We start from the raw sequence: 17,867 nt of genomic DNA, 5'->3' as shown, positions 1-17,867 counted from the left end.
CCTTCATTCTGTCATCCATCAGCAATTTGTTGTACTACGCTTGAGATCTGCACTAAAAGCTATTGAAACACATTGTGTATGCTGTAAAAAGCGAAAAGCAAAAACCGTTACTCCAATGATGTCTGACCTTCCCGTAGAGCGTCTAGGTTACCGCCAGCCACCGTTCTCGAACTGCGGCGTCGATTATTTTGGACCGTTTGATGTAACCATTCGTCTATGTTCCGAGAAACGCTAGGGTTTTCTATCTACTTGCTTAACGACTCGCGCAATTCACATTGAGTTGGTTCCATCCATAGACACAAGTTCATGTGTGATGGCTATCGAGTGCTTTACTTCTAGGCGAGGAACACCCTCAATATCATGGTCGGACAACGGAACTAACTTTCTAGGAGCCGAAAAAGAGCTTCTTCTGTGCATCAAAAATTGTAACGCTGAAGCTCCACTGTCGCTCGTACACAAAAGCATTAAGGTGAATTATAATCCGCCAAATGCACCACAACAAGGTGGAGCATGGGAGCGAAAAGTACGCAGTTGTAAGCGCGTGTTTTATGCAATCTTAAGGTCAGGAAATCACGTTCCTAGTTGAAGGTTCACTAAACGCCCATCCGCTCACTCCCGTTACTGACGACCCAGATAGTCTTGAGGATTTGACTCCGAATCATTTCCTTTTAGGTCAGAACGTTTCCGTCTCTAAGGTTGAGTGAGAACTATTCTCAATCTAAACGCTATGCCCGTGCGCAGTTGTACGCAAACGCAATTTGGCAGCGATGGTTAAGTGAGTACGTCCCGACACTCAATAGAAGAGTTAAGTGGCATGCTCCTCCTAAAATTTCTTTGAAAACGGGAGATTTGGTGTGGTTAGTTGAAACCACTAGCCCTAGGGGCCACTGCCCACTAGCACGCATAATGTCGCTAAACCACGGCAAAGACAACACCGCACGCTCCGCAAACCTAGGGACCGTTTCCGGAAACTACACTCGGCCGCTCGTTAAGCTCGTTCCAGTTCTCGCTCCTTCGGGGGTGGAGGATCTTAATGCTACATAGCATTAAAATTGAAAGTATGAAAGCTAGTATAGTATAAAGCTAGTATAGTCGCTTGGCAATACCAGCTGTATAGCCCAGCGTATACATAGTGCGTTCCGAGGAGTTCGGCGTGGGTTCGATTCTCACCTAAGTCATTTCATTTGAGAATCCTATTTGAGCCGAACCTGACAGAACATAAAATGCTAATATTTTAATCGGTTCAAAATTGTTTGCAATTGAGTTTCTGTTAGTTCAACCGTGTGAAATAACTTTGGTTTACAGAAAAAATCATAAATCAGCGCATGATCAACCCCACTATTTTGGCTTGATACGTTTAATGTAGTCACAAAATTTCGACCATATTTCGTGAATTTAAAACCGATTCTCTTTTGTTTTTACTGTATGAATTGAGCAGAATCTAACGGAATATTTGTGCTCGGGGTGGGTTTTTTTTTCTTCAGACAAACTTCGACTTTGTGACTAGCCAATATTGGCGTAATTTTTTTATCAATCAAAATGTATTGTTGTCCTGACCTTAAATTTGAGAAAAAAAAACATTTTACCTGTGATTATATTTCGTGAAGTTATCGGGTTTGAAGATATAATTTGGGACAATTAACGCACGCTATATTTTGCGCTATTAACGCGTCTGCGGAAATTTAATCTGTCTTAGAAATCGTTCCAAATTGGTTTAACGAAGCTTATTTTTAATAATTGATTCAAAATAAGATCAGATTGGCAGAAAAATGCTTCTTAAAACTAAGTTAACACTCCCTGAATGTGTTTGCTCATAGAAATATGCCACCCGACAGGCTGATGCAACGACCCCTCAAAGATTCAAACCCTTTTAGGGGTTAGATTTCACCCCTCATACCCCTTTGGTACTAATTTAAGACTTCCATTTTTGATTAACCAATCATAATTTTTCAAAAGGCGCTTTTGGCACCATTATATACTTATTTTTAGGAGGAGCTCGCGCTGAAAATAAACGCAAAAAGCAATCTTTTTGGCTTTTTTTCATAAATTTGTCTGCTGCGCAGAAATTTTGACCAAAATAGGGTCATTTTAGGTCATTTGGGAGAGCTCAAAAAATCAATTTGGTCGACCTAAAAAAAGTTGACGAATATTTTCAAAAACATGCAACCCCCCTATCGAGAAAATCCTAAATCCGCACTTGGGTTGTTGCTTTCTTGGCACTCTCCTAAGCCGAACTATGTTATAAACGCACAGTTGCCTGCAATTTTCAGTTTCAGTTGTAAATATCTGACTTGAGAATAAAATTGCAGTTATAGAAGCTAAATAGGTTAACTTACACTACTTGCCAGTCCTGCTGGTCATATGAGCATGTTGTGGCCAGGATAGAAAGCGTGAACACATTGACCTTCACACTCTCACTTTTGAGCAAACTCTCCACGTGTTCAAACTCGACTGCAGTCCGCAAAATTGTCTTCAGATTGCAGTTCCCTTTCAATTCGTCCTCCAGTAATTTCAACACGTCTGTAGTGTTGGCTTCGTTTTCGTAGAAGTAAGGATTTTCCGAAATGAACAATTCAAGTCGGACCAGAATTGCAGATATTGAAGTTTTCTGGTCGACCGTAGAGCGTGCGTCAGACAAGCACCGTATCTCCTGGCGTATTTCGGTCAAAACTGAGCTTGCCATCGCACTCGTGCAAAACTGGTTACAAACTGAAAGCAATACTTCAAATCTATTGTGCTTAACTTTCGACCATGAAGTAGTTTTCATTCACCTCTTTTTTGCTTGCCTGTTTAACTGTAGATAAAATTGATGCCAGATGCCAAACTATAGATGTTCAAACAACTTTGACGGGTTTCTGCATCAGCTTTATGCATCAGTAAATTTATTAGAAAAGTCGGTAAATTATGCAAGAAATGATATCCGAAAATGAGTATAACATACCACTGTATCGTATGTATTTTCTATAAAATTGCTACAGGGGCGGATCTAGGATTTTCTCGAGAGGGGGAGGATTTTAAAAAAATTTTCAAAAATTTTGACGAACTTTATTTTTTTTTTTAGGTCGACCAAATCGATTTTCCGAGCTCTCCTAAAGCAGTATAAAATCGCTTGTTTTGGCGAAATTTGCTGCGCCGCAGGCAAATTTTTGAAAAAAAAACAGGTAAAAAAGCCATTTTTGGGCTCTTTTTGGAAAATTTGGGCTCTTTTTGGAATTTTCTGCGCCCCTGAATTGCTACAATATTCATTTACATGCAATATTGAAACATAGATTTTTTCATAGATGTAGCAACTTGTCTAACAGAGTCACTCTCAAACCTGCACTTTCGTCAAGCAGCAGGCATCATTTTACAAGTACTCCAATTTGATGTAATTTCCGTTTTTGAGTTTTTTATAATTGGCTGTAAAACTTTTGGTTTCCGCAAAATTGGGGCTCAATGACCATATACTCAGTCATTTGCTGACGGAAAGGTTTTGCGTTTGGGTCTATTGCGAGGGTACGAAATAATTTTTCCTACTTTTTCAGAAAACAAACAAACTACTAACAAAATTCGATTTAGCGGCTTTCGTCTCATTTTTTTTTGATAACAGTTAGTTTTTGATGCTAAACTTGAATTGTATCACAAGTCGCACCACCAGGCTCTTTTTCGCTTCTGTGTGAAATATTGTTATTAAACGAAAAAGCTCTTTCCCTGAAGTCATAAAAAAAACGAAATTGAAATATGCAGTTATTCTTCTAAACACAATCACCTTCACGAGCGAGGTAACAACTTCCTGAAAACAACTGTTATTTCAAGATTTAAACTTTTTGGAAAAATATGACAAAAAATAATTTAATTGATTTCTCTTCAAAGTAAAAGCCACCAAAACCAAAGTTAAACAATCCTTTCAAGCCAATACAAGCCAAAACATGTCTTCCACTGCAAAACAATCAAAGTGAGAGGCAACAATTTAAATAATTCAGTCACCTGTTTTTGGTTTGTTTTTATTCTGATTCATTTTTTGAAAACCCCTGTCGTCGATTCACTAATGATGTACGCGATCGTAGATTTTTTCCACTCATCAAAGAAAATGATATCAATTTGAGAAAAAATTTATTTAAAAATTTTTCTCAAATAATGTAATCGGAAAATTCTGTGCTACTTCCTCAGCAACTGGCTATCCTTTCAGGTTGTAGCATCAATTGTTGATAAATTTTTTTACTTTGAAACTGAATTTTAATCTTAAAATGTTTTTTCGAGTTATCTTAATTTAATATTTTATTTTAGGTTGTTTTAATTTTCATCAAGGCTTTTCTTGAATTATTTAATTTAAATTTTTGAGGTATCACTCAATTTTTTATTCATCACCATACCTGGTGGATTTTCTGTAGAAGATCTCAAGTTCTTCAATTTTACATAATTTGAATGTCAGATTTGATATTGTTTTTTTTGTAGATTTATTGTGCAAAAATTCCAGATTTGAAAATTGGATCTAAATTAGAAATTTTCAGATCTAAATTAACTCTGAAAAAAAAGTTTCGGATCTGAAATTCGATGTGAGAAACTTTTTTGTTAAATTATAATATATTAAGTTCGAACAAATAATTGATTTTAGTTTTTTTTTGCTGTTTTTGCAATACACAGTTATTTAGATTAGTAAGTGGTGGAAAAAAACTTTCGAGAATAGTTTAACAAACAGTTTTTTTTTTCAACTGAATTTTCTGTTCATTTTTTAAATTTCTTTCAAATTGTTCGAAAACCTAAAAAAAAATTTAATTTTCATACGCCACATGCATTTGCGATGTTATCTCACGTTTTGGGAAACATATTTCAACAGTCTCCTATTTGGGATTTTGCTCAGTACCTGCTAGCACACACTATAAAGCACAGAAGAGTCTAAAATAGCAAAAAATGTATCTTAGAATCATTTAATTCTTCAGATAACAAATAAACAGGGAAATTAAAATGTCTGATCTGAAATTTAGATCTGAAACTGATTTTCTCAGTTATGAAATAACCACGAAAAGCAAAACTTCAGATCTGAAAAATTGATCTGAAAAAGAGTATCAGATCTGAATTAGAACATTTACTAGGTACTGGCACTTAAGTTTTTTTAATGTACCCATTGGCTTCAATTAATACTCACACGATCAAATATGATCCAGGACTAACCAATTTGACTCATCAAAGTTTGACCTAGGATTACTTCACTAACGAATCTCAGTTAAGCTAAACACTCGAGGCTAAAAACAGCTCAGAATTAGGAAATCATACAATAGTTTCTGAAGAATTAAGCGTACTCTAGTTATTCCTGAACCTAGTAGATTGATTCACAATTCATGGACACTTGATCCCAAATAAACGCACCCAAAGTAAAAGTAACTTAAGGTACTCTAAAAATTTTTTTGAATTAGTTAGACTTTCAAAGACTTTTGTCTCAGAGTTGGAAAAAAGCAATTCACTGTATGTCCACTCCTTGTATTATTCCGCAAACATAGTACGTCTAAAAACTTAAAAGTTTCTTTCGATCAATCATACAATTTCTCCAAAAATCAATTTCGGAGGGACGAAATACCGTTTTTCAGAAATTGACTTCGACGGAAAATAAATTGATCTAATTAGTCAAAAAATCAGTTGATACCAAATTATGATTAATGTTTTACTCTATTGACCGGATAAATAAGCTATTTACTAAAAAAATTCTCCAGCAGTATTTTCAGCACTTGTTTGAAATGGATATTTTATGCGGAATTAGTTTATGAAACTGATACGTGCTTGGATAGGACACTCTACGGTAGATCATTAAGAATGGAGATTGTACGGTTGATCAACTTTAATTCAATCCCTCAAACCAGGTTAGAACATTAAAAGTCTCATTAGTCACACTAATTTGCACCGCAACGGACCTACTAAGAGTATCAGATGATAACATTGTATACACCAACAATAAAACTCACATCACTGGAATACTCACATCAAAGTCAACAGATGTAATATTCAAGTTGTTCGCGGCTCTATACCTAACAAGACTGCGCGTATCAGGGCAAAGCCCTGAATATTCCGACTACATTTTAAGATATTTGGACTAATGTTCACATTGAGAGAAATGATGAACTTTGGGAAAAAATGAATAAACTTCAAATATTTTTTGGTTTTTTTTAAAGTCGTCTACCGAATTGCTATCAAATTTATACATTTTGTACACATTATGTTTTTGCAGTGAAAATGGATTTAAATCCATTTTATTTCAATTTTGTTTTCTGAGCTCAACATGGAAATCGGTTAAATTGACAATATTTTAGACCGCGAAAATTCATTATAATCAATTTCTTTTCATTTTTCTTTAATGCTGGATCCGATCAAAACGAACAAAATTTGGAAATCCAAACTTGGCTTTTTTATTTATCAAAAATTACACTGAAACTACTTTGTTAATTCATGAGAAAATTATATCAAAAGAAGTCTCTTACACAACTCAACAAGTTTCTAGGAAGATTAAATCTCCAAAAACCTTTATAAGAGAAAATATTTAAGTATTTTTGCTTCATAGTCACAAAATGTTATTTTTACTGTATAACACCCAAAATTTTTGCTTAGAAGCAAAGTTTAAACAATTTGCGCAAATTTTTGAGATTGAGCCATTGTAAAAATTTGTTGGGCGTGTTAGAGGCTTCTTCTGCTATAATTTTCTTATCAATTAACAAAGTAGTTTCAATGTGATTCTTGATTAATAAAAAATGCCAAAATGACCCTTTTTGTGGTAAAATTTACCATTTTTTGTGTCACTTTGTGTCTAATTTTAACCCAATTTGAGAAAACGCGTTTATAATTTCAAATGTTGATAGATTTTTCCGGTTAATTTAAATCAGCACTCTAAAAAGTGATAATTTTTGCATATAGCAAAGTTTCAACTATACCAAATTTCATGCCTCAATTCGATTTGGAACGAATTCTAAAATGGATCCACGCGTTAATAGCCAGGATACTGCTAGCAGCAGAGTTGGCAGAATTCGGTTTATTGAGCAGAAGACTTTATAGAACATCAAATATAGCAGAATTTAAATCATTAAGCAGAATTTATCGGTAGTTCTCAAAAATCTTTAAATGAACATGAAATGAATGTGGCAATTCCATTTCTCAGATATTTCAAATACGCATCTATGCGCTACTTGACTAAATTTTTCACGAAACTACTCCTTTTATCAAAAATACAAAAAAAACACATCTATCTACTACCCTACTAATCGCTACTAGTTTTTTTGTATAGTCTCGTGACAAAACTAGTTTAGATTTTTGGCAATCTGATTCGTACCCGCTGTACTACCTGGCAGTTTTTCTTCAGCAACATAGACAAACTAAGTGCTTACTGTTAAAATTAACCACATAATGCACTTTTGTTTTTATTAAGGACCACTGCAATTTTAAGGGACCGAACAAGAAAACTAGTACCTACTAATTTACTAATTTGCTTCCTGAAAGTGCACTGCTTATTTTTCAAATGGAAATTCGAATCTCGACTAATGATGAAAGCAGTTTTTTTTTGTAATAAACGAATGATTAAAGAATATTTTCAGCATAAATTCTATAGCGCATTAATTTTCCCAAACTGGTCCGAGGCCATCTTTAAACCCGCGGCGATCCAAGGCCATCTTTAAACTGGTCCGAGGCCATCTTTAAACTTTACTCTAACTCACAAGTGAAATAACTTTTTAAATTTGACTACAGGACAACAATATCGTTCGAATCATATAAAAATATTTCGTCAAATATTGCCAATAAAATAGTCGAAATTTGTCTGGAGAAAAAACCACCCGAGCACAAAAATTGCACAAAATCGGAACAATAAAAACACCAAATTGAACTGAGAGAAAACTCACTTTTTACAAAAAAGTTGTATTTTCAAACGTCTATCCTAAATAGATGTTCCGAACTTTGAATATGTTCCTCAGAGTTCACCAACCGAAGAATCATGGCAAACAACTATGATCGTTTCTGATGTTTCTCCAAAAATGATGTTTCACCGCAGATCAGTTTTAAGAAAGAGTTTCTCTGGGGCACGTGTTTGTGTTTTTTCAAAGAAGTACAATTGGATTTTTCTTGTTTCCCAGGTTTTTGCTTCGAAACAGCGAATGCTGTCTGAATTGCATCTTCTAAAATGATACGCTGTGCCTCACTTTTTTTCGTACCATCTTAATACATGCAATTTCATCAATTCAACGCAAAAGTGAGCAAAACTGAACAAACTGAACTAAAACTGAGCAAAAACTGAACAAACTGATCTCGCGTGAGTGCATGTAAACAGAACCATTTGCGCGCAGTTCGTGACATTTTTCAACAAAAACCTAAGAGTACGAAAAAATTTGGCCAATTTTTGTCTTTAAACAAGTGTTTACCATGTATTAAGATGGTACGAAAATTATGACGCGGAGTGTAGTACATGGTATGTGGGTTTCGCCCGAGGCAAAGCGCTTTCCCATACCTATTCGGTACAAGTGAACATAGCAGACTAAAGAGGAGACGAACCTGTTCTAAGAATGACGGCAAGTGGTTAAAGACACAGTGAGTTAGGACCGATGTGGTTAACTCATAGAGTAATTTCGGATAGGGTACACCGTCTGCTCGTCACGCTATCTTATTTTCGGCCGGATAGATTCGTGCAACTTCTTAGTCTAATACCGATCCTAATCTTACTCTTATACTATCTAGTCTCAGGTTGTTTAACTAGTCTCTGCTAGGCTCAATAGATCTAGGGTATACTGGTTTATTGCGGTTGCTGAAGTGCTCGGGAGAGTCCAACTAATTTCTAAGTTAAATTCAAATCTCTCTGGTGCTGAAATTACAAGTAATTTCAGCACTTACAAATAAGTGGGTTGTTAGTTAGATGGATCATGATTGGTTAATATTAAATACTTTACATTGGTAAAATATCTAATTTATCCAATCATAAAATGTAGTTTAGATCAGGTTCCACCCATCCGGGTTTTACAGAGTTTTTTAGAATAGTTCTTCTGCAATTCGAAGGATGGATGATGGACGTTGGTGTTTGGCGAACATCTTATTTCTTCTGTTTCCTTTTTATTAAAGAAGTTCCAGGAAGCTGGAGTTAGAGACATAAGACGTTGTGTCTTCTAGTGACAACGACTAAGTCTTTGCAACAAACTCAAATCTGATTTCAGAATGGTTTGCTATGTCAGGTTTTTCTGTTCTGCGTGGAGATTGTGCGTGGAGGGGATGCCTGGTTACTCGGATCTGTACGTATACTTGAACATCGAGGTGGTCATTGGTCTAGTTCAATGAAGTCCTTTTCTGCGAAGTCAAGTCGTACTCTAAATCCTTTGAGTTGTGATTGTGAGTGGCATATCGATTGTGGTTGGTCATTCTCTCTCGAGTGTAGTGGGGTCGTTTTGTCTTTAGATGTTCGTCCTTGGTGTTGTATTCTGATCTATGTATTGCATAATGTAATTTACATTTTATAAAACATTTATTAGTTTAATATTTTTTAATTATGATTTTAGTTAGTTGTTTTCACAAAAGCTTTTTGTTTTAGTTCGGTTATTTTGAAGAGTTACTCACACTTGAGTAGCTCTTATTAAAAATAGAGGTGTGGTCACAAAGCGTGGATGTAGCGCGGTGGGTTAGGCCGGCTATAGAGCATGCTCAGGACGTCCTTCCTGGTGGGTTAGGCCAGGAGTGGGAGTATGATTTCATGCGGTTTTTGTGAGGGGTCCTGTTATGTGTCAACGTTTTATGTTGGGTTTGTTGTGGTTTTTCTTATGTCTTGTTGGTTATGTCCTTTTTTCAAAAAGCAAATTGTTCGTGGTATGGGTTTGTCTTTCGACTTTTTTGTGTTTTATTATTTCTTTCTTAGACTTTATAATAGTCTTCAAAAGAATAAATTATCCAGTTTTAAACTGGGTTAATTCGGTTTGGGTACCGTTGGTTTCCTTTTCTTAGTCATGCTGTTATGCTATGTGTTGTGGTGTTTAGTAAGCTGCATTGGTTAGTTTTGTTTAGTATATAATTCCTTTCCAACCGGGTTAAAGGAAAGTTTGAAACGTGTTAGAGTGTTAGAGTTATCGAGTGTGAAAGCTTGAAACTGAAATTCATTATTTTAAACAATTCTTCGTGGGCGAGCTGTGCGAGTGTGGATAGAATTCTTATGCGAGTGAATGAAAATATTAAAAGGTTAGTACTGCAATTGCATTTTATTAATTTACTGCATAGAATTTGGAAATTTACTGCTAGTTATGGGGGAATTTTAAGTTACAAATTTTCATTATAATTAGATTTACTGCTTGTGGGGGAAATTTTAGAAATGAATTTACTGCATGGGTATTAAATTTATAAATTTATAAGTGTAAGAGATTAATAGAATTGTTGAAGTCTGTTTGATGAAATTTGCGATCTTTATTTGTTTTTTGTGGTTTTTGTAGGTGATCGTCGGATGAAGGCTAAAAATCTAAGGAAAACATGGATAAAGTATGGTGAGTTTTTTAATATTTCAATTAGTTAGTTATATTCATTTAATTCATACTTACCTGTTAGTCGTCGGGGGAAAAACCGTGGGGGAAGATGTCGTGAATTAGTTCTGAAGTTGTTAGTAGTTTAGCTAAGATGCGGATGATATTTTTAGTTTGAAGCAGTGGCCAAAGCAATTGAAGTGCCTTAATAGTGGTTAGTTCTTCAGTGCCAACTGCAAACTCATAAGGTGTGTTTTGGATTAGATTATATAATTTGTGATTGAATTTAGTGTTGTGGATGAATTCTAAAATTGGGATTTCTATGGGTTGTACAAACTCGTGCGGGATAAGGAAGGGTCGGGATTCTTCGGCGTTGAAGGTCTTGGTGATGGGACAGAAGATGTACATTTGGGTTATGGGGTCATAATTACGAAGAATACCATGAAGGTTAGTATCTTTAATGCAATATGTGAAATTTAGGAAAAATGGTGAAGTGTATTTGGAATTAATGAATTGAAAACGATGGTGTGGTTGTCTAGAGGGTGTGTGTAGGTCAAAGTGATTTTGGATGAAGCGATAATAACTATATGTGTGGGTTTGTTTAGTGCGCAACATAATATCGTGTGAGCAGTGTAAATCTCTTTCGTGTGGTGCAAGGAAATGAAAGGTTAGTGAAAATATTTGGAAGCGTTCTTTGAAACTTTCGTATGCTTGTGTGTCTATTAGTGCTTCTGAAATAATGTGATCAAACTTTCGGTCGAAGATGTTTAGTGTAAATATATATGGTGTCTTGATGAAAAATTTCTCAGTAATTTGTGGATTAGCGAAGCGATCGTCGTCTAAGAATTGATCTTGGTTAGCTCTGATGATGTTGTGATCATAGTATTCGAGTGTATATTCGTTAGCTCTAGGTGCAGTGTGTGTCTTTAGTGATTTTTTATATCCAACGTAAGTAAATTGTCTAGCGGTTAGTGGTGTAGTGAGTCGATATAGCATGTCCGTATTTCGCTCTATATCGATGTGAGTGTTAGATAAAGGTAAGCAAAGAGGGTTAGTAAAATGATAATATGAGGTCCAAGAGAGAGTGGGCATTAAAACGTATTCATCTACAAAGTTGCGTGTTTCGTTAGTGTCGTGGGGGGTGTTTAAGGTGTATTGTGGAAATGAGGGTAAGGTGATGGCTAAAAATTCTTTTGTGTTAGTATGCTTGGGATGGTTGATGTATTCACGGGCTGTTCCTGGTTTTGCTGGGAAAGGATGGATGGGGAACTTTCTTTTAAAAGTGCGGTAAGCTCTATTAGTGTTGAGTGAAGATTCAGTTGATGTGGATGATGGTGCTAATGATTCAGTATAATTTGAAGAGGGTGTAGGGGTAGGGGGGTTGGATGAATTTATTGTGGAGGAGATTTGGTTTATGGTTGGGGTATTAAGGTGGTAGGGTTGTTGTTGAAGGGTAATAAAATTATCTAGCTCTGGGGAGATTCGGGGGGTGTCTGGAGAATGAGATGATTGGTCAGAATGGTATGAGGAGTAGGTTGGGGTAACTTGGGAAGCATAAGAGGGTGTGGGAGTGATTGGGTCAGGGTTGTTGGATAATATGGGTTGAAAAGGGGGTTGAGAAAAATTAGAAGAGTCATGAAAATTATTGGATGGGGATGGTTCTGAGTCGGCAAATTCATCGGGGGTTTCAATATTCGGGTTATTGAGTTGTGAGATGGAATATAAAACTGAGATGTGTGAATTAGTGTCGGAATTCATGCCTGATGTTACATTACTAGATGGAAAATCGGGTGGCGGAAAAGCAAAAAGTGGTATTATTGGGATTGGAGAGGTAAGATTGGTTGGGTGGGAATTTGATCGGTGTAGTGATCCAAGTTGGCGGCTCATCGTGGGCTAAAAAACTGATTATTTTGAGACTGAAAAGCGGTGGTACGGGGTTGTTCAATAATTTGTTCATAAGTATTATCATCTTGTGACTGGTGTGTCATTATATGTTGGATGGGACTTTGTGATGTGGTGAGTCGAAAATTTGGATTATGTGTGATGGCTAAATTTCGAAAATTTCGTGGGACTAGGGATAGTGGATGGTTATTTGGTAGGGGTGGTAATTGTGGTGCCGTTGGCGTTATGTCTACATTGTTATGTTCTTCGTCGTATGTATTTTGTCGTGTTGCTATTTTGTGTTATATTCTTTTATTTGTGCGTCTAAAAGAATTTTGTTTATAGATGTAGAAAAGATTCCAAAAAATCCTGCAAAGAGTATGCGTGCTACGCTTGCTTGTCTGTTTACTTGTGTGTGTATAGCACATGTGTTGTAGATTCCTTTTAAAAGTGAGAAAAGAAATCCAATAAAGTTAAACATTGCGTATAAAATAGTCAATTTTTCTAAGATGTAATAGGGCCATCCTAGAAAATCGAGGATCTCATTTTTGAGTGTAACAAAGCTAAAAATGTTAATTGGTGATATATCTTGGGGACGGTATTTTTCACCGTTTAGATATATATAATCTTTAATGTCTTTAAAATATCCGCTATAGTCTTGCGTGTAGATATCGGCAAATCCTGCGGTTTCTGCAAGTTTGCGTAAATTTTGGTCTATTGATTGTCTTTGTATAGTGTCCATTTGTGTTAATAATTCTTGGAATTGTTGTGTTCTAATGTGATGTTGAATATCTGATTTTGAATAGATTCCTATTGATTGTAAGTCTATATTTGGGTTTCGAGCAATAGCGCGAATGCTTTCTGGTGAAAATTTTTTGAGTGATTGCATTAATGTGGGATATGGAGTGAGAAGATAATATTTATTTTCATCAGGTCTTAGTTGTACTACATTGTGGCTGTTTTCTGATCCACATGGGACTGCGGTATCCCAGAAATAGGTTCTTCGTGAAAGTGTGTCAACGAAATGTACTTTATTCTTATAAAAGATAGGGATTCTTTTATAACATCGTTTATCTTCAAAAACGTATAGTGGTGATACTTTTTTAGTACAAGTATAAAACCATAAGATGTTTCCTTCATAGTCTAAAAAATTTGATCTATTTCCAGATAATAAGTATCCTGCATAGGGTATTTTTAATACTGCTAGTGCAAGTGATTGTAATATTTGTGTTCGTTCTAATTCGCATAGTTGGTGTAGTGTTTCTAATTCGGAGAGTGACATTTCTTGAAAAATTCGGCTAATTGTATAATCTAGTTTCATATCTAAATGAATATCATAGTGGATATTACCGAAATATGTAGTATTCATTAGTGATAATTCTTGTAAGCGTGTGCTTCTGGTGTCATGGGGTTTTAGATGTCCACCAGGTTGTCCGTTGCTTTTTTCAAAATTAACTGGTATATAGGATGTTCCTTCGTTTGGAGGATGACCTGTGGCATATGGGTCGATTTTTACTTTTCCAGTGGTCATGTCGAATCCTTTTTGGTATTCAACTAATATTTCAGAGTATTGTGTTCTGTGAAGTGGATTCCTGTATTTACATGCAAGTTCTGTTTCTTGATATATTTGAAAACGTGTCAATTTATTTTCTATATTGTCTATGTTTCTAAAATTAGAACTTAGTTTTCGTGATGGATGGACTTGTTCATATGGAATTGATTGTATAAAATATTTTTCGTGAAATTTTATCATACGAGCGTGTATTTTTGCTACTTGAAATGTTGTACATGTATCTTCGGGGAACCAAACAATTGTTGCTTGTGTTCTCGTTGTAGGGTCGCAATAACCTTGATCATTTTTACAAGGTAATCGGATTCCTTGATAGATCATTGTATTATCTGATAAATCTCGTGTTAGTTGTATTTTTTCGAGTTGTATTTTCCAATCAAAAAACATTATTTCTTGGTATCCTTTATTTTTTGTGTCTGCTTTGCAGTTTGATGGGTCATTTATAGCAATGTGTGGTATCCAATGTTTATCGTGTAGGTCATAGGTTAATCGTCCGTGTGCGCCGTTATACGGGTATTTTTCGTCTAGTTTTATATGTCCTTGGTGTCTTTCAAGTTGTGATTGATGTACAGAGTCTGAAAAAACTTGAAAATTAACTAACTTTCTTGCGGAGTTTTTATTTTGTGTGATGTTTAGTCTAAGTAATTCATTTTTACAATCGTCGGGATTGAGATGTAAAAGACGTTCTATATTACTCTGATAGAATGATTCATGGTCAAGTCGGTTTTTGTTTCCGTTCGAGACTTGTGAACAATGTACTTTCTTTTCGGAAAATGTTGCTGTGAATTTATAACCTGTAACTGTTGTTGCTCGGGCTTTTGAATAGAGTGTTGCTATTACATCTGTGGTTTCTATAGCTTGTGGTTCTGTTTCACATTGTGATACTTGATTTATTGCATATTTATGTAGTGTTTTTTGTTCATTTTCTTCACAATCGTAATGTGTTACTAATAAATCTTGTGGTCCTGTACGAGGGGAAGGGTTTATGTTTTGATTTGAGATTACTAGAAAAAGGAGTTGGAGAAAAATTAATAATTTTAGAATATACATGTGTATGATAATCCTGAGTATGGATTATAAAATGTAATGTAGCCAATTGTGTTTTTGGTATATCTGTCGTATTTGTATATTACTTCAGTAGTTATAAACGGTGGTGGTAGTGATTGAGCTGTTATGTTAGGTGGATTTAATGGGTAGGGATGTTGGGTAATATTATTTAACTTAACTGTGATTTCAAACTTTAATTGTAAACTGTTTTGTTAGAGTATTTGAATATTGTGATCACGGATATCGTTGTGAATATCTTGGCGATATTGTAATCTATTAAGTGCCCAGTTATGAAGGCGGTTACTTTCTTGATGTTGTCCAAATAATGGTGGAGGTGCTGTAAATGTATTCCAATCTAGTCTTAAAGGAATATTTATTGATGATTGTTCTCGATATCTGGCGTCGAGATTATTTGGAAAATTTAAGTTAAAAGGTGGTGGTGAAATTTGGCTTATTGATGGTGTTGATGGTAGTGATAATGTTTCTGGTAGTGATGAGGATGTTGTTGTATCCGTAGAAATATCTATTGGATTATTGACTAAATTTAATTCACCTTGTGTAAATGAATGTGTTGTCCAATATGGTAGTCGTGATGCCTGGTTTGGGGGGTTAAAGGGATTTTCACGTATTTGTTCAGATGTTGGTGTTGAACCTAAGTAATCTGATGGTAGGCTTGAGGTGCTACGTTGTGAAAGAAGCGTAGGGGTTTCTGGTAATATACCAATGGGGTTTTCTGGAGTGTTTTGTGATGGGGATTGAGGTATATCAAAATGAACTCGTGGAGTTTGAAAATTTCTGTTTCGTCGAGGATGTATAATTTGTCTATTTATTTCGACTGTATTTTGGTTTTGACTAGGATTTCTTATTCTACTTAGTTCTTGTGGTAGTGTTGGGTATAGGTTATATGTTGGTTCGCTTAGAGGTGCTTGTCGTTGAACTGGTTCTAGTGGTTCTGATAAACGAGCATGTCGTTCTTCAAAAGTGTATGGATTGTCTTGAAAAGAAATTCGTGTAGATGTTTGAGGATTTTGAGTAGTTGAAGGTGGTGTTGGGTTATCTTGGGATGATGTCGGTGAAGACTGATTCTGTGACTGTTGGGTAGCAATTTTTGATGGATTTTTGAATTGTTACTTTAGTGGGAAGGTTTATGTTTATTATAATATTCTTCCAAAAAAATAATTAGAAAAATTGTTGCTAGGGCAAATGTGATGATTGCTTTCTTTATACATTTGCATATTGTCAAAATGAGGGATGATAAAAATGTTATGAAAATTACAAACAATAAAAAAATATCAGTTCTACTGAAAATTGTTCGTATCATTTAGACAAGTTGTATAAATCGTACCTGTGGATATAATCAAGGGTTTTGGAAAGTTGGAGGAATAGTTCGAGTATAGTGTAGAAAATTAAAAAAATGTTACAAAAAATGATTAGGATTATTAGAAAAGATTCAAGTATATCAAAAAGAAATATTATAAAGGTTTCAAGTATTGTAAAAAAATGTTTAAGATTTATGAGTATTTGAGTAACTGATTGAGAGAAGAGCATTTAAGAAATGATCTCCTGGTCGAATATTTTTTGCTGTTTGAGGCGATTTTCAAGTGTGGTCGGATTATTTATTAGTTTTTTGACAAGTGGGTTGAGTTTTGTAAAAAATTGTTGGGGGCAATTTTCATGGTGATCGGGAGGTCGTCTTTTTCTTTATTTTTGTTTGTCAAATGATCCGGGGTATGGTGAGATTTTTATACTTTAGGCTAATTAAAATGTTCATTTTGTTACTTTAGGCTAAGTTAACAAATTTGCTTTGGGGGTATTCGTGGTCTGAGTTGGGGAAATATTGTTGATCTTTGGGTTATTAGATAAGGGAGGGGTACGGTATTATGGTGATATTTATTTTAGTTGTCAAGTTGGAGTGGTTTGCTTATTTTTGACCTGGAGGTCGTAAAGTTATAGTTATAGATGTGCCTGGAGTTCTATATGATTCGTCTAATTGGTCTTAGTTTGAGTTAGAGAAAGTGACGGATTGGATGAATCCTATTGGTCTATTTTGAACTAGAATTATTACGTACTTGTCAGCATGTTATTTTGAAAAATGTAAATGAAAAATGTTTCGAAGGTTTCAAGATAGTGAAGTATAATGTTAAAATTACTTTTGAAATTCCACTTTCTTTAAAATTTTAGATTGGGGGATGAATATTTTATAGTTTTTACGTGGTTGATTTCGGAGTCTTGTTGTTTTTCTATTTTCTGATTTGTCGATTTTTTCTTGGGGTATTATTTGTTCGGTCATTTTTCTATTTTTTCTTTGTTTTGGAGATTCTTTATGGTTTTGTGTATTGTTTTTGGTGGTGGTTGGTTTTGTGTTTTGATTTTCGGTGGGGTTATCATTTTGTTCTGTGTTTTTCAGATGTGGTTCATTTTGAATGATTTTTAATCCTGTGAAAGAATATAATTGAGTTAATTCGCGGAGTGCGTATTCTTTTGGGTAATAAGGTAATAGGTTGTTTCGATGTTGAACGATTTCTTTTTTGTTTGAGTCGGTAATTTTATATGTGACATCAGTGGGTTTTGCAATTATTTGGTATGGTCCTTTTCGAAGGGGTTGTAATTTTTTAGAAATTCCTTTTTGAGTATTAAAATTAGGTATTAAAACAAATGTTCCAATTTTTAAATCGGAGGCTGGTGTAAAACGTGAATTGATTTGTTCATTAATGTTTTGTCTTTGTAATAACTTTTTTGTTATTTTTTGATAAATTTCATTGTGTTTTTTATCTCTATTTAGAATCCATTCGGTGTGTGTACCGGAGGCTAGTTTAAGAATTTGTGGGTGATGAAAATGATCTTCATCGTGTGTATGTAAAGGTAGGTTATAACAAATTGAGTCTTTATTTGGTTGACAATAACCTTGTGCGTTTTTATGAGAATTTGCT

General features: G+C 34.9%; 2 protein-coding genes across 3 annotated transcripts in view; one reads left to right on the top strand and one right to left on the bottom strand.

Annotated features, from left to right (window-relative positions):
• Positions 1 to 17,867, top strand: part of LOC134853382 (uncharacterized) — a 540,493-nt gene that overhangs the window by 342,486 nt on the left and 180,140 nt on the right. The gene's annotated exons all lie outside the window — the stretch shown is intronic.
• Positions 1 to 17,867, bottom strand: part of LOC134848412 (uncharacterized) — a 58,149-nt gene that overhangs the window by 30,607 nt on the left and 9,675 nt on the right. For both annotated transcript variants that reach the window (XM_063866211.1, XM_063866522.1), the window contains exons 2-3: positions 8,503 to 8,540; positions 2,337 to 2,709 (exon numbers count right to left, since the gene is read on the bottom strand). In XM_063866211.1, coding sequence (XP_063722281.1) covers positions 2,337 to 2,683 — 347 coding nt within the window. In that variant the 5' untranslated portion in view covers positions 2,684 to 2,709; positions 8,503 to 8,540. The remainder of the gene's footprint in view (positions 1 to 2,336; positions 2,710 to 8,502; positions 8,541 to 17,867) is intronic.

This window comes from Symsagittifera roscoffensis, chromosome 1, assembly GCF_963678635.1.
Source record: "Symsagittifera roscoffensis chromosome 1, txSymRosc1.1, whole genome shotgun sequence".
NCBI classification, from domain to species: Eukaryota; Metazoa; Xenacoelomorpha; order Acoela; family Convolutidae; genus Symsagittifera; species Symsagittifera roscoffensis.
Note: the sequence above shows the minus strand (reverse complement) of the source record. Positions and strands in the feature narration are given on the sequence as shown.